The sequence below is a fragment of the Apostichopus japonicus genome, chromosome 4 (assembly GCF_037975245.1).
Source record: "Apostichopus japonicus isolate 1M-3 chromosome 4, ASM3797524v1, whole genome shotgun sequence".
Taxonomy (NCBI): Eukaryota; Metazoa; Echinodermata; class Holothuroidea; order Aspidochirotida; family Stichopodidae; genus Apostichopus; species Apostichopus japonicus.
In genome coordinates this window covers 4730984-4753872 of record NC_092564.1, presented here as the reverse complement: position 1 = coordinate 4753872, position 22889 = coordinate 4730984, and the positions used below count along the sequence as shown (strand labels likewise).

The 22889-nt window shown below is 36.8% G+C and overlaps 3 protein-coding genes across 6 annotated transcripts in view; 2 read left to right on the top strand and 1 right to left on the bottom strand.

The window, feature by feature from the left end:
* The first annotated feature begins 1463 nt into the window (after positions 1-1463).
* On the top strand, positions 1464-13109 carry LOC139966222 (long-chain specific acyl-CoA dehydrogenase, mitochondrial-like). Its single transcript, XM_071969033.1, has 10 exons — positions 1464-1624; positions 4060-4113; positions 5809-5940; positions 6537-6674; positions 7578-7745; positions 8565-8631; positions 8911-9075; positions 9552-9776; positions 10404-10531; positions 10764-13109. The coding sequence occupies exons 1-10, from the start codon at positions 1464-1466 to the stop codon at positions 10942-10944; spliced, it is 1419 nt and encodes a 472-aa protein (XP_071825134.1). The 3' UTR covers positions 10945-13109.
* On the top strand, positions 12745-20783 carry LOC139966223 (long-chain specific acyl-CoA dehydrogenase, mitochondrial-like). The gene is made up of 10 exons (XM_071969034.1): positions 12745-12860; positions 14872-14925; positions 15500-15631; positions 16236-16373; positions 16947-17114; positions 17915-17981; positions 18259-18423; positions 18867-19091; positions 19700-19827; positions 20424-20783. Exons 1-10 carry the CDS (start codon positions 12745-12747, stop codon positions 20602-20604), a joined length of 1374 nt encoding a protein of 457 aa, XP_071825135.1. The 3' UTR covers positions 20605-20783.
* A 335-nt stretch (positions 20784-21118) lies between these two features.
* The window catches only part of LOC139966218 (long-chain specific acyl-CoA dehydrogenase, mitochondrial-like), a 19678-nt gene continuing 17907 nt past the window's right edge, over positions 21119-22889 (bottom strand). For all 4 annotated transcript variants that reach the window (XM_071969026.1, XM_071969027.1, XM_071969028.1 and 1 more), the window contains one exon: positions 21119-22889. This exon is cut by the window's right edge and continues 299 nt beyond it. The gene's annotated coding sequence lies outside the window, so the exon portion shown is untranslated.

The window sequence follows — 22889 nt, the reverse complement described above, 5'->3', positions numbered from 1 at the left end:
TAGGAAGAAGGCTACATACATATATAGGCTATAGACATATATAGGCTATATACATATATAGGCTATCAATGTCTATATACATATATACACATAAACATAGCATGTAATGTATAATATTCTGCGTACTTTACCTTCCAGCGCCTGGTTCTGTTATTGCGATTGCTCCGATATTTGTCCCAGCAGCAGGCATGAATTTTTCTATCTGTTCGGGAGTCCCATACTCTGCTATATACGGCATTACAATATCACTGTGAATACCCCATGCGGTTCCACACGCATTTGCATAACCTCTGTCAATAAATAATCATTTGCATTACATTTGGGAAGGAATGAGTTGTAGCCACGTACACATATCTTTGAGCAACATTGAAGGATTCGATTATATGTGTCATTGTAACATAGTTCATTCAAAATTCGCCATATAGCCGATAACTGTTTCTCCCGGATTGCTCCTTGTTTCCACAATCAAAGATGTTATTCCAGGTTATGTTATCCGCACAACCTATATATATATATATATATATATATATATATATATATATATATATATATATATATATATATATATATATATATATATATATAGAGTAGGTTGGCGTCTATCTTGGCGCAGAGTGCTCTATGTCCATTGGACAGAGCGGAATATATGTTCTTGAGTTGTCTGAAGATCGCTACAAAGCGTGAAACTCCGAGTTACAACTACTAGTGTTCCACTAGTCTCATCTAGTACCAATATATATATATATATATATATATATATATATATATATATATATATATATATATATATATATATATATATATATATATATAAGGTCTAAGTGCAAGGTTGAGCTACTAAATATCCTTAAATTATGTGGGAGGTTATGCAGCGGGGTGGACACCTAAAGGAGTGAGTGGTCTGATTCTTCCTCTAGTGAATGTTACAATTTCCTAAACTGAACCATTTTCACCCGACTGACGATGGACGGGGAGTGGGGATGACCACCTTCCCCGACCCCCTTGTACACACCACGAACTGGTACACGTACACTTGAATATGTGTGTGTTCATATTATGTGCACTCTAATGTCCATGTACACTTAAATACAGATACCTATACACACTTGACCAGTTTAGCCATATCATGCTCCTCCTCGTTTTCATTGGTAACATTTCGTTGAAAATTTATATAAATTTCCAAAAAGGAAACAAGCACTTACCCGTGTTAAGCTCGATGTTAAGAATCTGACTTTGAATCGCTGTGTTGCTTGTTTTGATATCCGGCAAAATCAAACTTCAAACTGCTAAAGGTCTATAAAATATCTAATCCGTTTTTATCAAATCAATTTGTAAAAAATAAATACAGAAATTTGACCGGATTTCTAACCACAACAGTTGTCACTATTTACTTTTCTATAGTAGATTAACCACTGCTCAGGTCAGCGCTTTTCTTGAATCAAGTCAAAGTTCAGCTCAATAAGATGGGACTGTCTTACCAATTGGTAAACAGTATAATCTTGACCATTCACAATGCACAATATATCTATTTGAAGCTGTACAAAATGGTTTCGTTGGCGTTATTCTCAAAAGTTCCAGCAAGATGCATCAGGAACCCGACTGTTTACATCCAATCCTTCTCAAGGTTAGTACCACTCAGAATCCCGGGGGTTGGCGGACTGAATGGTTCGTTGTACGTCACTGTACGTCGTTGTACGTTGACGCCCGTATTGTCGTCGTGTGGCGTGTGTGAGTCGTCGTGTGTCTGTGTGTGCCGTCGTGTGTTGTTTAACCTCTGCTGTCGTTTGTCGTTGCCAACTTCGTTGTTGGTCTTAGTGTGTCGTTTCTACGTCGTTATTTCTCGTTGTATGTCGCTGTACGTCGGTGCCTTGCGGTGTCGGTGCCTACGTCGGTGCCCCGCTAACGCCGGTGCCTTCCAATCATAAGGTCCCGAGTTCGAGTCACTCCAAGATTAATGTATGTCGTCCAGTTACAGAGTTGTTGACATCTGACAATTGATAATCATGGACGTTAAATATGAATCTAAGAGACTGACTTCGGTCAGCTTGCGGCTTGATAAGGCAATGATGGCTTCTTCGCGAGTTCCTGCTTGCAGGAGGATCTAAAATACATACAATACATACATACGTGTATACGCTGTAACAAGTTGTACTGCTTTATATAACTTTTTATTATTTTGTATGGAAGTCTGCCCACTAAGATATAGAGAAGAAACTTTCAAACTTTCAAGTTGACATGTCATATTTGTTAAATTCATAATGGATACAAGCTCTTTAATGTCCAGGGATTGAATTTACATTTAAATCACATGGATACGTAATTCGAATTTTGTACGTTAAATTGCTAATTTCACACAGAGCTTAATTTTACATGTTTTATTTTGGCTAATAGGGTCAAATTACGATAGCGACGTTTTCTCTCCTTTTTATAAAAGCATATATCGTGAATTTTGAAAGATATCTTAGGTTATGACGATAATCGCAAGTTTTGTTTCCTACGTCACAACTTTCCTACAATCAAAGAAGTGCTCGTAAAGTCATATGTAATTGGTTTCATATAGTGTTAAAAGGCGTGTAATATTTATATTAAAGAATATCTTTCTTCCACTCTACAACCTTGCTTGAGTAGACATTCGCAAAGACTGAATCCAAACACTATTCAGAATAAGCTTAAATGAATGATCAATTCTACAGCGTTATCATAGCTTGTTTAATGTATGTATGTGTATGTATGTATTTTAGATCCTCCTGCAAGCAGGAACTCGCGAAGAAGCCTCATTGGCTTATAATATCTTTCTTCCACTCTACAACCTTGCTCGCTACATTTAGAGCAGACATTCGCAAAGACTGAATCCAAACACTATTCAGAATAAGCTTATATGAATAATCAATTCTACAGCGTTATCATAGCTAGTTTAATGTATGTATGTGTATGTATGTATTTTAGATCCTCCTGCAAGCAGGAACTTGCGAAGAAGCCTCATTGGCTTATCAAAGCCGCAAGCTGACCGAAGTCAGTCTCTTACATTCATATTTAACGTCCATGATTATGAATTGTCAATTGTCAACAACTCTTTAACTGGACGACATACATTAATCTTGGAGTGACTCGAACCGGGGACCTGATTGGAAGGCACCGGCGTTAACCACTGAGCTAACACTCCTTAATGACAATTGTATCATAGCTAGTTTAATGACAATTGTATCATAGTTAGTTTAATAACAATTGTATCATAGCTAGTTTAATGACAATTGTATCATAGCTAGTTTAATAACAATTGTGCTGTTTATGTCTATGTGTTTGTGAAGATCTGTATCATTGTTATGTATCCACAGAGGACTGTTCGATTCACACAAATTATTTTGTTTCTATTTATATTTTGCTGCAAGATATGACGTAAGTTTATATTAGCTTTGCGATACCGTTATCAAAGTTCAAGAGGTTGGACAAATACAACAAATATCACGTGTAAGATTATTAATGAACTTGTGAGACCTGGAAGATAAGACTTTGAAAAGACTTTGCAGTTTTCCTTTGTCTTATACTTTACGAAGTATTTACGTGTTACCGAATAACAATGATAAAAAATAATAAACTGTTGCCCTATTGCTCCTTTGACCTAGGAACTTAAAAAATGAGAAAAATAAATGAGTTTTTATAACGAGACTCGCGTGCCTACTGTTTCCATACGCATACGTATTTATGACGCTATTCGGGAGCCTTTGCCCGCCATATACACGATTCCTGCAGTAGCAGGCTCCATCGGCTTAAAACAAGGGCTTGAGGCCAGGCAGAGCCGCACTAAAAAAATGTGCAGAGAGCAAATTTCGTTAAAAAACTGACAGATTCTGTATCACCAAGAAGATGTGAGATCGGAATATCATTTCTCGCTTTGCTCGCTTTTAGGGGTTCGATTTTTCCTTGGCCGCTGTGAGCAGTTTGCTTTGAGGGCCGCATCTAATTCTTGGCCCCGGGCCCACAAGTTAAATCGTTATGACGCTGACTACACCTCACTCTGAATTTGTCCATTACGCAATCATTCCTTCCTGTTTCTCACAGGTATCAACACAATGATAACTCGACGACAGAAAATGAAGAATCACCCAAAACATGGTAAAGAAAGTGGATCATGTCTTTGTATATAATTTGGACTTTTCAGGGTTAGGAGAGGAGAACGTTCCCTTTATGTAAACATAGGCGTAGGAGGCGGGGGGCTGCAGCCCCCCCCCCCCAACCAAATTTTTTGGTGAAAATTCGGGCAATATGCTGAGAATTTTTCGGGTACCTACTGGAAGAATAATAATTTGCAATGTGTTTTTCATTTTTTTGGGGGGTGAAAATTCGGCAATATGCTGAGAATTATTCGGGCATATACTGAAAGAATAATAATTTGCAATGTGTTTTTCAATTTTTTGGTAAAAATTCGGGCAATATGCTGAGAATTTTTCGAGCACCTACTGAAAGAAGAATAATTTGCAATGTGTTTTTCAAATGTTTTGGTGAAAATTCGGGCAATATGCTGAGTATTTTTTTCGGGCACCTACTGAAAGAATAATAATTTGCATTTTTTTTTCAATTTTTTTGTTGAAAATTTGGGCAATATGCTGAGAATTTTGCGGGCACCTACCAGTGGCGGAGCGTCCATACAGTCAAAGGGGCGGATGCCCCCCTGACGAACTCAAATGGATTGCTGGCGCCCTTTTCAGCTTTTTACCACTTTTTACTTATTCGCGATTATTGACTTTTTTATTGCGCTCTCAAATACCTATTGACATTTGTCACATTTTGTTGGTGCAATTTTCTGACAAATGGCGATGACACCTATTTAGTCTTCGTTTATCTGCAAATTAGCAAGGCCCGGAAAGGGTCATTTCCGGCGATCTAGGGAGTATCTTTACTCAAAAAATTTCTGTACGCTCCGCGCCAACCTGTGGTGGCGCTCCGCTTAGTGTCAAAAGCACCCCTACAGACCATTCTCCCCCCCCCCCCTGACCAATACCCCTAGCTCCGCCACTGGCACCTACTGAAAGAAGAAGAATTTGCAATGTGTTTTTCAATGGTTAAACTTATATTATTATTATTATTATCATCATTGTTGTAACGACTTCCCCAATAGTTCTAACCAATATGGAAGGGTAATAACACGGAAAATGATTTTATGTTATTGGCAGGTGATGTAATAACTGATGGATGCCTATATGATATGCATATTAACATGTGGAACGCTCGCGGAGCGCGCGAAAAAATTTTGGTTATATTTTTCGGGCAAGTCGTTACAGCCCCCCCAAATCAAATGAGGCTCCTACGCCTATGTATGTAAATATCTTATAACGTCTTAGGTCGTGAGAGCATTATACAGGATATTCATAAACAGTACTTTTCAAGTTCTACAGCTCTTGACACCGTCATGATCACAATATTGATAGTCTCAATGTAAAGGGAGTTGGCGTTGAGAGGGAATCAAGTTATTAGGCATTTTGTACCCAGGCTCTGTCCTGGGTGACATTTCGAAAGGATCCTGGGAGAAACTCCCATATGCTACTAAGCAATGTTACATTATATGCATTGCAACTATACTTGAAAATATGAGTTAATCTCAATTTTGTATGGGTGTTAGAAAGTTCCTTGCAGACCTATAGCTTTATATTTAATCAAGTTCACAATCCGATTTTACTCAATCGTTCTATTTTGTTTTACTGTTGATGGTGACCATAAACACTGGATGCAATTACCGAATTATGGTTTGACAACCAATTTCATCTCATTTGAGAATATTTTTTCTTCTTTGCTTCAACCTAATTGTTTTAGGAGACCAGAACCAGGTCAAGTTGAAAATATGATGGAAATTGGTACAAGAGATGTATTTACAGAAGAACATGACATCTTTCGCCGGTCAATACGGAAATTTTTCCAAGAAGAAATTTTGCCAAACCAAATGAGGTGAAGAAAATGACACTCTCCTTTATGTTGGAATAACTTTGCACGGTTAAAAAATGATTTCAAATGATTTCATAGTTAACGTTGGTATAGCATGGAAGAAACGACCTAACGTCTAGCTTATATAGCTATGATAAATTGTTTTTATAGTAATACCTTTTTACGGGACGTTATATATAGTGCCTCGCATTTGGTTAGCTGTTTTACAGTCGCACAAACAAATATACATCTCCTTTCATAGATATAAGATATACTCTTTCTAGTGTAATTGACAAAGCTACCTGTTGAGTTTGCGACATGTTGCTCTTGCCAAAGTTAGTTAAACAAGCTAGCATATAAGTTGACAATGGCAATGGAACCCGTTTATCTTACTGCAGACGTGTTTAAATTTTTTTAATCACACCATTGCGCAACAAATAACAACCAGCTACTTTAATAAAAGTCCTTTTTTACTCAGTGAAATATTTTCTGTTCGAAAAGTCAATAGCATTTATCTAGGCTTATAGATTAGCTTAAATGTCATGCGTGACATGTCTGTTGGCAGCCATGCCTTTTCACAACGATGACGTCTTTGTGAATTTGATTCGTTTCTCTCAAAGATACGAAGAGCAAGGACATGTAGACAGGGAGCTATGGGCTAAGTTAGGAGCAGCCGGAATGTTAGGAATTTCAGCACCAGCTGAAATGGGAGGAGTAGGTGGTGATTTTAAGTATGCCGCCATCTTTCCAGAAGAGCAGTAAGTTTACATCATTTCTTTGGGGGTGGGGGGGGGGTGGAACTCATTTTTCCTTCTTTTTTTCTTTTACAGATAAAAATATTTTGTGACCTAATCGGATTCGGAGGGTCCACAAAATTTGAAAGACAAATTGCTAATATTTGTGGTGAAAAGTGGAAAACTCTTAAACAGAGGTTACTTCAAATGTTGCAAATATCAACATTCAGTTTGTACCTAAGGACCCTTAACCATATAAAAATGTCTCAAAGGGGGGGGGGGGGGGGAATACCACCTCCACGTATACCCCTTCCCCTTGAAATTTCCACCACTGGAGGAGGGTCTCTCAAATTAAGAAGTTGCAGATTTGGGTCACCCTCTCCCACCCCCCCCCCTCTCCGCCAAAAATAGGTTTGAATACCAGGTCCTTGTGACATTTGTAATCTACATATTTAGCATGATATCCCAGGTCATATTTCAAATAGTGTTTAGTAGCAATACACCTACAGCTTAAGCTTACCAATTTAACCATGTTAAAGCGAATGATGAGAAACGGTTGTAATTATATATGTATTAATTAAGCAGCAATTAAAAAAATCATAGAGATCATGAAAGAAGAGACTGCAGTAAGGAATCTAGCTCAATAATTCAAGAAGATTTCTGCATGCAAAACCCGTGAATTTATAATAATTTCCACCTATGTCATGCATTTTATCAAAATTACCAATCACAACCATACTGTGACATCATATCCTCAGTTTGCAGAAAATTAATAATGTATACATGTGCTGGTTCTATGGAATACACTATACAAACACCATACACTTTGAACTACTACAGTGTTTACATACTCTCTGTATACATATTGGCAGCGCTTTTGTTGACAATTATTTTGTTTTCGTTTTATCTCTCCTCGTCACCTCGAAGAGGTTACTCTAACGACGCTGGTACAAACGGTTGGCAGTTTCATAATGACATTATCATGCCATATGTAGTAGAGTATGGAACGCCAGAACAGCAAGAAAAATACGTACCCGGGATGGCTGCTGGGACGATCATAGGAGCCCTCGCAATGACTGAACCTCAGGCTGGGAGGTATATAAATTAATATAGTTTGACAGTAATTGCGGGTCCAGCCTTTGTAAATCTACATATTTCTGAATATTCCTGAATGTTATTTTATACGTTTCCTTTTACTTTACAAATTTATAAACAGAACTCAGCAGGGTAATTTACAACTGAGACATAAGGTATGTTTTAAGCCAAATCATTTGATCATTGTATGATGTATCAATGACATCATGCACGATTTTTGGTTATTTCTTTAAGGAATCATGTCATAACGTCAAGTTAGCGTAACAGTCTGTTCTGAAAAAAGTCAGCAAAGTTCGTTACTCCTAGTTTTATGATCTTGAAACGATCGCACATTTTTTCTAGCTTGGTGAAATATCGTAGAATAAGCGTACCGTTAATAAAGCGCTTTACAATGGCAAATATTGTGTTATATCATTTGCACAACACAACAGCGATTATTAGAAGTACCGAAATTGCGAAAAGTTGTAACAATTCAATTTGGTTTCCACGCGACTTTAGTTCAGATTCAATATACTTTAGACTCGTTGTGTCAATCGACTACAATGATGCTTGAACATAAATTGATCTATGTTTGAATTGCAAGAGCGCCCTCTAAACGTATACACCTTAGAGATACCGTACCATCCCAACAGAACAGGTTGACGCATGAATAGACAATGTACTTTTTCTGACTTTAAAAAAGGTTTCTCGTACATCTCTCTCTCTCTATATAAGTAATACACGTCAGTGTTTATGATGATATGTTGTAAATTATTATCGGCCCACATAAATTTGTCAGTATAATCGTACAGCCTTTCTTCTATTTCATACATTCTCCAGCGACCTCCAAGGAATAAAGACGACAGCTAAACGAGATGGAGATGACTGGATATTAAATGGCAATAAGGTATCATAAAACTTTCAGCATTTTCTATTGTCAAGTTGGCCTTTCTAGGAATGATCAGCATTTGACACTCCCGATACCTGTTGGTAATACGTAACGCATATCGCATCGAACAAAGCCTCATATAGATACCTGTTTGATGCAAGTCAACTTTACTGTTCCGATTGAATGCAAGTTCCACCATGAGATTTAATTGTTAATATGTCTCTCTTTCATCGGTCGAAAATAATTTTGCCTCTAAACAAATTCTTTTCATTTGGTTATTGTTTCTTTTCTTTTAAGGTGTTTATTTCGAATGGCTATTTATGCGACATGGTGGTTGTCGTCGCTATTACTGATCTTGCTGCAAAACGGAAAGCGCATGGAATATCTCTATTTCTTGTGGATGCAGATACACCGGGATTCCATAAAGGCAAGCCCTTGAAGAAGATTGGACAACGATCAGCGGTATGTCTGTAACTGCTAACATCCCATATACTGAAGTACTTAACCACGTAATAAGCCCATTCGCCACTGATATATAGATATATAGACTGAGAGAGAGTTCCATTTTGTTAAAAACAAATGGGGTGATGGGGGTGGGGGATGGGCGGCTTGTAGTAAATTTAAAATGTCATTTTCATGTCAACCTGTTAATCAGTTACGACGATGCTTTGGTAAAGTGTTGTTTTGCACTTCTCGGGATATCTATCATTAATATGAAAAACATTTGGACTATTTTTATGTTCTTGAGACTAATTGTGGTAGAAGACATCTTTTCTTCCAGTAACAACTTGTTGGTGTTTTTCTTGCTTTTATATTTATTTATATATTTTATTCTGTAGGGTGGATGATTTTTATTTCCCTCTTTATTGTAATTTCGTGCGAAGAAAGCTTCATAAAAGCTCTTAATTCCATGATGTTTTAATATTGAATAATTACAGGACACTGCTGAGCTGTTCTTCGAAGACGTACGCTTGCCAAAGGAGGCGTTATTGGGAGGCGCAAACAACTTGAACAAAGGGTTCTACTTTCTCATGGACCAGTTACCGAGAGAACGTCTTATTTTATCTCTGAGTGTCCAAGCCCACTCTGAATGTATGTTCGAAATGACTAGGGATTATGTTACGAAGAGAAAAGCGTTTGGAAAGACTTTGTCAAAGCTGCAGGTAAGTACACTACGTTTTGGAATAACAATTTTGAACGTGTCGTAAGCACATAAGATTCTGATTGCTGTTCATTCACACTTAAGCGATGACAAAGATTGTATTATGAACGTTTACCAGTTTCGCTATTGTTGGAAAACATAGATAAATTGCCTCCAAATCATTGGTTACTATACTAGTTTTAATGTGTATTGGCTATGCATTAGAATTGATAACGAGTTTAATGAAACTCATGGAGTTATATATAAATCAGATTTATGTGATAGTAATAAAAAGGTTTCAATATTGTAATGTGTTATTTGAGTAGGGGGACGATGGGGAAGGGGCAACAAGGAGTTCGTACATGTAAATTTAACGCCTTAATTTAAAGGTGTTTCCTGTGTAATCCAAGTTCAAGTTGGCGAAGGATGCATTACTAGTGTTCACAAAGTCATTCAAGACAAATCCAGCTGAACAGGTAGACTCATCTACAAGTGAATACAACAGGTGTGTACGTAGTACCTACAGGTTGTATACCACAGCAATATCGAACACAACGGCATTCGAAAAAAAATAAAGAATTGACGTCACAATTGATGAGATGACCTATGACCCTGTAACTATTTGCCATACTTTTTGCCATTTTTTCAGACTATTCAGCATCGCATGGCCGAAATGAAGACAGAGATCTGTATCACCAGAACATTCACTGATAAATGTCTTCAAATGTACTGCGAGAATAGACTCGACAATGCAAGTGCTTCAATGCTAAAATACTGGTAAGTCTAAAGATTTCTTTTTACTTAAAGAAAAAATAAAGAAAAAAATACAATACGGAAAGATAAAAAAAATGAATTGAAGACAATCCAAAGTAATAAAAGCACAAATGAAAACACAGACATAAACACACTATAAAACGGTCACTAAGGGTTTGATTTACGTCATTTCTTAATGTGAGACCTGAAATATTTCTCTCTTTTATTAACTTTTTTTTTTAAATCTGTCTCATAGGACAACGGACCTTGCTACTCGAGTTGCTGGTGAGTGTGTACAGCTGCATGGAGGATGGGGTTATATGTGGGAGTATCCAATAGCCCGAGCGTTTGCTGCAACTAAAGTGTATCCGATTTATGCTGGGAGCAACGAAATCATGAAGGAATTGATAGCGAGAGACATTTGCTCCGAAAAATGAGAAATACCATTTATAACGCTTTGGATTAACAAAACTGTAAATGAGAAACAACTTGTGTGTTACAATCTCAGTATTGATAGAAACGTTACATATCAAGCAATACTTCTTACTAATACTACACTTATATATAAACAGTAATACTGCTAAATATGACCAGCTATGCTTAAGCTCAAATGTGTTAACAAAATGAGCCGTTAATATGTTTAGGCTTATTATTTATTTTTTGTACTAATTTTGCTTTGCCCGCTCTGTGTAATGAACTGGCAGCCTATCCATAGAATGCACAACCCTTTAGTATTACTGCTTATTTACTGTGTCCTGCCGTCCTGCAGTGTGGCTGAAATTCTATATCAAAATACGTCATTGAGTTATGTAAGTTAGCACAACCTAAGATTTGATTGGGCCAGAGAGTAAAATTTGTCGAAAACCGTGAGACATTTGGCCAGCTGGGGGGGGGGGGGGACACGTTTCTTTTGTTATTTGAACTTAATGTAAACTACTTGATTGAAAGAGTATGTGGTGTGAAAATAGGATTATTATAATTTTAGTAATAATTTTAGTATACTCTGTCTTTGAGGAACGTCGTACGAAAATCCCAATCTACCAAAGAGACTGGGTTCGGATTTAGTGACCACAAAATTAGGCTTTCCTAGTTAAGTATATTCATGGTATATGGTATAGTATATTGAATGTGCCGTGAATGAACAACATATAAGCTATGAAGTGAGAGATAGCTTGAAGCTAGCGAAAACACCTACAAGCGCTTAGAGACCACTGTAGTTTCTAGTGGCCAGTGAATGTTTACAATTGCACGGGGGTTGGGGATACATGTTGGAGCATCCTATCTCAAGGGCATGTACGTCAGCAAAGGTTAACACGATATATGGAGGAACCAGCGAAGTTATGAAAGAACTGATCGCGAGAGACATCTGTACAGAAAAATGAACGTTGTGTGATTAAAAACAATGAAACTCGACAAATGGCTGTTCCTGTATATATATATATAGATATAGATATAGATATATCAAAATCAGACGCTTAGACGTCAAATGGTTCTTCCAGAGACATATCTAGACCATATATTAGGCCTATACTTAGGTCTAAGTGCAAGGTTGTGCTACTAAATATCCTTAAATTATGTGGGAGGTTATACAGCGGGGTGGACACCTAAAGGAGTGAGTGGTCTGATTCTTCCTCTACTGAATGTTACAATTTCCTAAACTGGACCATTTTCACCCGACTGACGATGGACGAGGAGGGGGCATGATCACATTCCCCGACCCCGTTGTACACAACACGAACTGGTACACGTACACTTGAATATGTGTGTGTTCATATTATGTGCACTCTAATATCCATGTCCATGTACACTTAAATACAGATATCTAAACACACTTGACCAACTAAGCCATATCATGCTCCTCCTCGTTTTCATTGGTAACATTTCGTTTCAAATTTATATAAATTTCCAAAAAGGAAACAAGCACTTACCCGTGTTAAGCTCGATGTTAAGAATCTGACTTTAAATCGCTGTGTTGCTTGTTTTGATATCCGGCAAAATAAAACTTCAAACTGCTAAAGGTCTATAGGATATCTTATCCGTTTTTATCAAATCAATTTGTAAATAATAAATACAGAAATTTGACCGGATTTCTAACCACAACAGTTGTCACTATTTACTTTGTCCATATTAGATTGACCACTGCTCAGGTCAGCGTTTCTCTTGAGTCAAGTCAAAGTTAAGCTTAATAAGATGGGACCGTCTTACCAATTGGTCAACAGTATAGTCTTGACCATTCAATGCACAATATATCTGTAAATATGCAACTGAACAAAATGGTTTCGTTGGCATTATTCTCAAAAGTTCCAGCAAGATGCATCAGGAACCCGGCTGTTTGTCTCCAATACTTCTCAAGGTTAGTACCACTCAGAATCCTGGTGATTGGCGGACTAAATGGTTCGTTGTACGTCACTTTACGTCGTTGTACGTTGACGCATGTATTGTTGTCGTGTGTCGTGTGTGAGTCGTCGTGTGTCTGTGTGTGTCGTCATGTGTCTCTGTGTGCCTTCGTGTGTTGTTTAACCTCTGCTGTCGTTTGTCGTTGCCAACTTCGTTGTTGGTCTTCGTGTGTCGTGTCTACGTCGTTATTTCTCGTTGTGTGTCGCTGTACGTCGGTGCCTTGCGGTGTCGGTGCCTACGTCGGTGCCCCGCTAACGCCGGTGCCTTCCAATCATAAGGTCCCGAGTTCGAGTCACTTCAAGATTAATGTATGTCGTCCAGTTACAGAGTTGTTGACAATTGACAATTGATAATCATGGACGTTAAATATGAATCTAAGAGACTGACTTCGGTCAGCTTGCGGCTTGATAAGGCAATGATGGCTTCTTCGCGAGTTCCTGCTTGCAGGAGGATCTAAATTACATACAATACATACATACGTGTACACGCTGTAACAATTTGTACTGTTTTATATTACTTGTTATAATTGTGTAAGGAAGTCTGTCCATTAAGTTACAGAGAAGAAACTTTTCAATCTTTCAATCGATCAGAAAGTTAACATGTCATATTTGTTAAAGTCATAATGGATACAAGCTCTTTAATGTCCAGTGATTGAATTTGCGTTAAAATCATATGGATACGTAATTCGAATTTTGTACGTTAGATTAATAATTTTCATACAGAACTCAATTTTATTTGTTTTACTTTGGCTAATAGGTCAAATTACGTAGCGATGTTTTCTCTCCTTTTTTTAAAAGCATTTATCGTGAATTTTGAAAGATGCATTAGGTAATGACAAAAATCCCACGTTTTGCTTCCTACGTCACAACTTTCCTACAATCAAAGACGCTCGTAAAGTCATATATAGCTGGTTTCATATAGTGTTAAACGATATGTGTAATATTTCTTTTAAAAACAATTCAGTATTTTAAGGACTGAAAGAATATCTTTCTTCCACCCTGCAACCCTACTCGCTACATTTAGAGCAGACATTCGCAAAGACTGAAACCAAACACTATTCAGAACTAGCTTAAATGAATGATCAATTCTATGGCGTTATCATAGCTAGTTTAATGACAATTGTAGCATAGCTAGTTTTCAATTGTATCATAGCTAGTTTAATGACAATTGTGCTGTTTATGTCTTTGTGTTCGTGAAGATATGTATCAATATTATGTGTCCACAAAGAACTCTTCGATTCACACAAATTATTTTGTTGTTGTTTTATTTTATTTTTGCTGCAAGATATGACGTAAGTTTATATTAGCTTTGCGATACCGTTATCAAAGTTCAAGAGGTTGGACAAATACAACAAATATCACGTGTAAGATTAATGATGAACTTGTGAGACCTGGAAGATAAGACTTTGATAAGACTTTGCAGTTTTCCTTTGTCTTATACTTTACAAAGTATTTACGTGTTACCGAATAACAATGATACAAATTAATAAACGATTGCCCTATTGCTCCTTAGCCCTAAGGATTTCTTTAAAAAAATGAGAGAAATAAATGATTTTTTTTTAAATGCTACTTGTATGCCCACTGTTTCCATGCGTATATATATGTACTTATAACGCTACTCAGGAGCCTTTGCCCGCCATATACAAGATTCCTACAGTAGCAGGCTCCATCGGTTCTAATGACAAGTGATTGAGAGGCCAGGCAGAGCCGCACTTTAAATGGTTCAGAGAGCAAATTTCATTAAAAAAACTGACAGATTCAGTATCACCAAGAAGATGTGGGAAGGGATGTCATTTCTCGCTTCGCTAGCTTTAGGGGCTCCATCTTTTTTTGGCCGTCGTTAGCAGTTCGCTTAGAGGGCCGCATCTAATCCTTGGCCACGGGCCCACAAGTTAAATCGTTATGACACTGACTTCACTTCACTCTAAATGTGTCCATTACGCAGTCTTTCCTCCCTGTTTCTCACAGGTATCAACACAATAATAACTCGACGACAGAAAATGAAGAATCGCCCAAACCATGGTAAATAAATGGATCGTGTCTTTGTTTACAAGTTGGACTTTTCAGGGTTAGGAGAGGAGGATGTTTTCTGTATGTAAATATCTTGTAACGTCTTAGGTCGTGAGAGCTTTATACAGGATATTCATATACAATACTTTTCAAGTTCTACAGCACTTGAAACCGTCATGATGATCACTATGTTGATAGTCTCAATGTAAAGGGGGTTGGCGTTGAGAGGGAATCAAGTTATCTGGAATTTTGTACCCAGGCTCTGTCCTTGTTGACATTTCGAAAGTATCCTGGGAGAAACTCCCACATGCTACTAAGCAATGTTACATTATATGCATTGCAATTATACTTGAAAATATGAATTAATCCCATTTTTTATGGGTATTAGGAAGTTCCTTGCAGACCTAGATTTATATTTAATCAAGTTCACAATCCGATTTCCGTCAGTCGTTCTATTTTTTTTATTTTTTTTTTATTGTTGATGGTTAACATAAACAATGCATGCAATTACCGAATTACGGTTTGACAACCAATTTATCTCATTTGAGAATTTTTGTTCTTCTTTGTTTTAACTTAATTGTTTTAGGAGACCAGAACCTGGTCAAGTTGAAAATATGATGGAAATTGGTACAAGAGATGTATTTACTGAAGAACATGACATCTTTCGCCGGTCAATAAGGAAATTTTTCCAAGAAGAAATTTTGCCAAACCAAATGAGGTGAGGCAAATGACACTTTCCTTTATATTGCAATGCTTTAACATGGTTAAAAAATGATCAAAAGTTATTTCATCGTCAACGTTGCCTAAGGATGGAAGGAACGACCTATCGTTTAACATATGTAGCTATGATAATTAGTTTTTATAGTAATAACTTTTCACGGGACGTTATAGTGCCTCGAATTTGTTAAGTTATTTTACAGTCGCTCAAACAAATATACATTTCCTTCCATAGATATTCTTTTTCCAGTGAAATTGACAAAGCTAAACCTGTTGAGTTTACGACGTTTGCTCTTGCCAAAGTTAGGCTATCATATAAGTTGAACATGGCAATGGAACCCAACCTTAGCGTTTACCTTACTGCAGACGTGTTTAAATTTTAATCACAGCATTGCGCAACAAACAACAGGTCGAAACCAGCTATTTTAATAAAAGTCCTTTTTTACCCAGGGAAATATTTTCTGTTAGAAAAGTCAATAGGATTTATCTAGGCTTATAGATTAGCTTAAAATGTCATGCGTGACATGTTAATGGCAATGCCTGTTGGCAGCCATGCCTTTTCAAAACGAAGACGTCTTCATGAAATGTATTCGTTTCTCTCACAGATACGAAGAGCAAGGACATGTAGACAGGGAGCTATGGGCTAAGTTAGGAGCAGCGGGAATGTTAGGAATTTCAGCACCAGCTGAAATGGGAGGAGTAGGTGGTGATTTTAAGTATGCCGCCATCTTTCCAGAAGAGCAGTAAGTTTACATCATTTCTTTGGGGGTGGGGGGGGGGGGGTGGAACTCATTTTCCTTCTTTTTTCTTTTACAGATAAACATATTTTGTGACCTAATCGGATTCGGAGGGTCCACAAAGTTTGAAAGACAAATTGCTAATATTTGTGGGGGAAAGTGGAATACTCTTAAACAGAATTTACTTCAATTCTGCAAAATATAAACATTCAGTTTGTACTTAAGGACCCTTTTAACCATATAAAAATGTCTCAAAGGGTGAGGAAATGCCACCGCCACGTATACCCCTTCCCTGGTCACAATTTCCACCACTGGAGGAGGGTCGCTCAAATTAAAAAGGTGAAGATTTGGGTCACCCTCTCAATCTCTCAATTACCAATCACAGCCATACTGTGACGTCATATCCTCAGTTTGCAGAAAATTAACTATGTATACATGTGCTGTGTCTAAGGAATACACTATACAAACACCAGTCACTTTGAACTACTGCAGTGTTTATATACTGTCTGTAAACATATTGGCAGCGTTTTTGTTGACAGTTATTTTGTTTTCGTTTTATCTCTCCTCGTCATCTCGAAGAGGTTACTCTAACGACGCTGGTACGAGCGGTTGGCAGTTACATAATGACATTATCATGCCATATGTAGTAGAGTATGGAACGCCAGAACAGCAAGAAAAATACGTACCCGGGATGGCTGCTGGGACGATCATAGGAGCCATCGCAATGACTGAACCTCAGGCTGGGAGGTATATAACTTAATATAGTTTGACAGTAATTTCCGATCTCATCTTTTGTAAACCTACATATCTCTAAATATTCATGAATGCTATTTTATACTTTTCTTTTTGCTTTACAAACTTATAAACAGAACTCAGCAAGGTAAGTTACAACTGAGACATAAGATATGTTTCTAAGCCAAACCATTTGATCCTTGTATGATGTATCAATGACATCATGATCAATGTTTGGTGATTTCTTTAAGAAATCATGTCATAATGTGCTGTTAGCGTATCAGTCTGTTCTGAAAAAAAAAGTCAGCAAAGTTCGTTACTCCTAGTTCTATGATCTTGAAACGATCGCACATTTTTTCTAGCTTGGTGAAATATCGTAGAGCGTAACGATAATAAAGCGCTTAATAATAGCAAATATTGTGATATATCATATGCACAACACAACAGCGATTATTAGAAGTACCGAAATTGCGAAAAGTTGTAACAATTCAATTTGGTTTCCACGCGACTTCAGTTCAGATTGAATATATTTTAAACTCGTTGTGGCAATCGACTACAATGATGCTTGAACATAAATTGATCTATGTTTGAATTGCAAGAGCGCCATCTAAACGTACCGTACCATCCCAACAGAACAGGTCGACGCATGCATAAACAATGTACTTTATCTGACATTAAAAGGTTTCCCATACATCTCTCTCTCTATAAGTTAAAACACGTCAGTGTTTACAAAGATATGTTGTAAATTATTATCGGCCCACATAAATTTGTCAGTATAACCGTACGGCCTTTCTTCTACTTTATACTTTCTCCAGCGACCTCCAAGGAATAAAGACGACAGCTAAACGAGATGGAGATGACTGGATATTAAACGGCAATAAGGTATCATAAAACTTTCAACATTTTCTATTGTCAAGTTGGCCTTTCTAGGAATGATCAGTATTTGACACTCCTGATACCTGTTGTTAATACGTTATACATATTGTACCTAACAAAGCCCCATAGCAACATACCCGTTTGCTGCAAGTCAACTTTACTGTTCCGATTGAATGCAAGTTCCACCATGAGTTTGAATTGCTAATATGTCTCTCTTTCATCGGTCGAAAATAATTTTGCATCTGAACAATTTCATATGGTAATTGTTTTCTTTTCTGCTAAGGTGTTTATTACGAATGGGTATTTATGCGACATGGCGGTTGTCGTCGCTATTACTGATCTTGCTGCAAAACGGCAAGCGCATGGAATATCTCTATTTCTTGTGGATGCAGATACACCGGGATTTCATAAAGGCAAGCCCTTGAAGAAGATTGGACAAAGATCAGCGGTATGTCTGGAACTGATAACGGCCCATATACTCAGGGCAGGATTTAGCTTGTGGGAGGCCCGGGGCCAGAATAGGTTAGGGACCCTTTCACGATTATGCCCACTATCTAAGAGGAGCGCCACCATGGGTTGGCGCGTAGCGTGCACGAACATTTTGTCAGAAAATGCTTCCCAGATCGCTGGAAATGGCACTCCCCAGGCCTTGCAAGTTGCATCTTAACATTAATTTGCATTTTTAAACACTGAATTTATGGGGTTTGGGGTGTCACGTGTGTGACAAGTTACGCAATGCCTTAGATTAAAGTCCATGCATTCTTTATAGGCCCCATGTATTTATGGAAAGACAACTTTTGTTTTATTTCCCTCTTAATCGTAATTTCGTGCAAAGAAAGCTTCATGAAATGGCTCTTAATTCCATTATGTTTTAATATTGAATAATTACAGGACACTGCTGAGCTGTTTTTTGAAGACGTACGCTTGCCAAAGGAGGCGTTATTGGGAGGCGCAAACAACTTGAACAAAGGGTTTTACTTCCTCATGAACCAGTTACCGAGAGAACGTCTTATTTTATCTCTGGGTGTCCAAGCCCACTCTGAATGTATGTTCGAAATGACTAGGGAGTATGTAACGAAGAGAAAAGCGTTTGGAAAGACTTTGTCAAAGCTGCAGGTAAATACACCACGTTTGGGATAACCATGTTGAACGTGTGTCGTAAGAACATGTGTACAGAGTACCGAAGTAGGACTATATTGCTGTTCATGCACACTTGAGCGATGACAAAAATGTTGATACGAAGCTCTACCAGTTTCAACATTGTTGGTAAAACAGATAAAAACAGATAATGAAACTTATGGAGTTAAATATAAATCATATTTCTATATATTTTCTATAATAATATTAAAAAATACTATTGTAATGTGTTATCCGGCCATACTTGGGGGCGTGGGGCGTGGGGCGTGGGGCGTGGGGGAGGGGACCAGGGAGTTCGTACATGTAAATGGAACGCCTTAATTTAAAGGTGACCAAACGTTTGCTGTCTATTCCAAGTTGGCGAAGGATGCCTTACTAGTGTTCAAACAACCATTCAAGACAAATTAAGTCGAAAAGTTGTACAGACCCATCTACAAGTGAATAAATCGTTTAACAGATATGTACCTACAGGTTGTATTCCACAGCAATAGCGAACACAACGGTATTCGAAAAATAGAGAGAACTGACGTCACAATTGATGAGATGACCTATGATCCTTTTACATATTTACTTTTGCCATTTTTTAGACTATTCAGCATCGCATGGCGGAAATGAAGACAGAGATCTGTATCACCAGAACATTCGCTGATAAATGTCTTCAAATGTACTGCGAGAATAGACTCGACAATGCAACTGTTTCAATGCTAAAATATTGGTAAGTCTAAAGAAGAAGAACGGTAAGCATGACAAACTGACAAAACCAGAATAAACGAAACAACACATAATAAATCAAAACTAAACGAAATGAAATGAAATAAACACGACAATCCAAAGTAATCAAAAAGCGCAAATGAAAACATAGACATAAACACACAATAACACTAACACGAACATACACACACGCATAAACACACACGAATGCCAAATAGGAGCGACCCAATAGCTGTATATGGGTTAAAACTTTGCTCTCCAAAAAAGGCGAATACAGACAAAATACAAATACAAACATGTCAAATGCAAAAAAAAAAAAAAAAAAAACAAGGATAGACATCAACAAAAACAAAGAGAAATTTGAAACTAATAATATCTAGGGAATCGAACTGTCCTCAGCGCGTCGAGAAGAACGAGGTATAAATTAATCGATACTGCATTAAGTATACTATACTTATTTCACGAAGAAATGATCCTATTTATATCACGGAGAAATGTTCCGTTCTTTGAATTCGGTCAAGGGTTTGATTTACGTTATTTCTTAATGTGAGACCTGAAATATTTCTCTCCTTTATAAAAGTTATTTTTATCTGTTGCTAGGACAACGGACCTTGCTACTCGAGTTGCTGGTGAGTGTGTACAGCTGCATGGAGGATGGGGTTATATGTGGGAGTATCCAATAGCCCGAGCGTTTGCTGCAACTAAAGTGTATCCGATTTATACTGGGAGCAACGAAATCATGAAGGAATTGATTGCGAGAGACATTTGCTCCGAAAAATGAGAAATACCATTTATAACGCTTTGGATTGGAAAAATGTAAATGAGAAACAACTTGTGTGTTACAATCTCAGTATTGATAGAAACGTTTAAATGCAATTGAAATTGTCAGAATCGTCTTGTAAATATGGAAATTGTAAATATATCTTCAACTTTACTTATTATCAATAAATCAACATTTAAATTATGATATAGGTATACCAAATGTTACAAAGTTATCTTTTTGCAGAAAAGCTACGAATGTTTACGTTGTATAACATAAAATGATAAAAACAATTGTACCACCTTAAAGATTCTTTATAATCTGATCTGACTAATGTAAACGACTTTTGACAAAATGATGGTCGGTTAATATATATATATATATATATATATATATATATATATATATATATATATATATATATATATATATATATATATATAAATATATATATATATGTATATATATATATAAATATAAATATATATATATATATTTATATTTATATATATATATCTATATATATCTACCAGAGTGAAGAGGTTCGGATTTGGTGACCAGAAAATTAGGCTTTCCTAGCTAAGAACATATACATAGTATATAATATAGTATATTGAAGGTACCGTGAATGAACAACATATATGCTATCCAGTGAGAGATAACTTGAAGCTAGCGAAAACACCTACAATCGCTTAGAGACCACTTTAATTTATTTAATGTGAAAAGTCAACGGCAATATTATATGGGTTTATCGTCCCTAAAATGATGATATTTTCTCTCTTTTAAATGTTATGAACTTATAATTATATATATAACGCGATACGTTCTTCAACATTAAAAATCAGCTTGATTTCCAGTCATGGTCACATGTGTTCAAATCTGTACAGATATTTTATTGCCGTGCACCCTCAGGACTTTCCCTCTCTCACTGCTATGTTATTTTCTAAGCCGAGCAGGGAATAACTTGACGAGGGATGGGGGGAGTAGGAAGCTGTGACAAGTGATGAAACAAACAGTAGTGTCGGTTGGGAGTCTTTCCTAATATGGAATATTATTGAATATTGAAAATTTAACTTTTTATCCCCAAATGCTGACTACTTTACCTCCATCTATCTTGATATATAATAATTATTTCTCAAAATTTCGACTTTAATCGTGAATGTAAACTGTAACTATTGAGTGTATACATTGTCAAAAGTTCTCCTAGAGATCTATGCAAAAATTCTCATATGAAACTTCATCATAATGATTAAGTACCGGTACCCTGTTTCGACGTAGGCTATATGTGTTCAGTAACTATACAGAAAAAAAATAAAACAAAACTTTATTATTATTTTTCCTCCTCCATGTGTATTCAGGATCACTAAACATGGTTGACATTAAAATTATACATTGCAAAAACAAAAATTGCATGGTCTGTTATATATTCAAGCATCTGCAGTTAATATCAGTTAATGGCAGCAGACAGCAATAGAAACCAATTGCAATACACAATCTACGACATCTACGTAAACAAGTTATGGCAAAATGAAAAGGCGTTTCTAAGCTCCGAAAAATTAACTATATTTTTCCGGGGCTGCTTTCGCTTAAAATAATTTAAGCTTTCAACTCTCAAAACAAATTTAAATTTATAAAAGAAATCATCGATATTTGGCTCGGTGTTACTTGTCTTGCATACGAAAATATAATACTTCAGGTGGATAATTAAACAGTTGTAAGGGTGACAGTAAACGTTGCCAAACCGAAAAAGATATCTTGTTTGGAGAATAAAAATTGCTTATTTTAGAAACGCATTTCGACATTAAGGATAAAATTTGCCGTTACGTAGCAGTCCCCAAAAAGATGCTCGATTGACTCCACGTCAATTTTGCAAAAGGAACACAGTGGAGATACTGACTTCCCCATAAAAACAAGACTTTAGAAAGCTTACATTTAGAGGCAATTGGTTTGCTAAATTCTTTTAATAATAAAAGCAATTGCCTTTTAAAACATTTTAAAATTCGTGAAAATATACATCCTCGGTGCCAAGTTTCAATTTGGTGGCCAGGGGAAATATGGGACAAACAATAATGTAGTCTCATAAATGCATTTTTAATTACATATTAAAATTAAAATAAAACTTGGGGGACACGGTGACGTTAATGACACCGGGGACCCAATCTTGGTTCTCGACGCCACTGTACTCAAGCTAGCCTTTAGTCTATAGGCCTGTCTGAAGAACTACTGCTATATTAGCCCATACGCCCACGCAGATCGAAATAGCTCTTCCCCGAAGTATGTAAAGAATAACTGTAGTCATGTGATCA

Coding starts and splice junctions, on each gene's coding strand:
- LOC139966222 (XM_071969033.1), top strand. CDS start 1,464: ATGGGACTGTCTTACCAATTGGTAAACAGTATAATCTTGACCATTCAC. Junction 1,625..4,059: donor TACATCCAATCCTTCTCAAG/GTTAGTACCACT, acceptor TGTTTCTCACAG/GTATCAACACAATGATAACT. Junction 10,532..10,763: donor GCTTCAATGCTAAAATACTG/GTAAGTCTAAAG, acceptor TCTGTCTCATAG/GACAACGGACCTTGCTACTC.
- LOC139966223 (XM_071969034.1), top strand. CDS start 12,745: ATGCACAATATATCTGTAAATATGCAACTGAACAAAATGGTTTCGTTG. Junction 12,861..14,871: donor TGTCTCCAATACTTCTCAAG/GTTAGTACCACT, acceptor TGTTTCTCACAG/GTATCAACACAATAATAACT. Junction 14,926..15,499: donor GAAGAATCGCCCAAACCATG/GTAAATAAATGG, acceptor TAATTGTTTTAG/GAGACCAGAACCTGGTCAAG.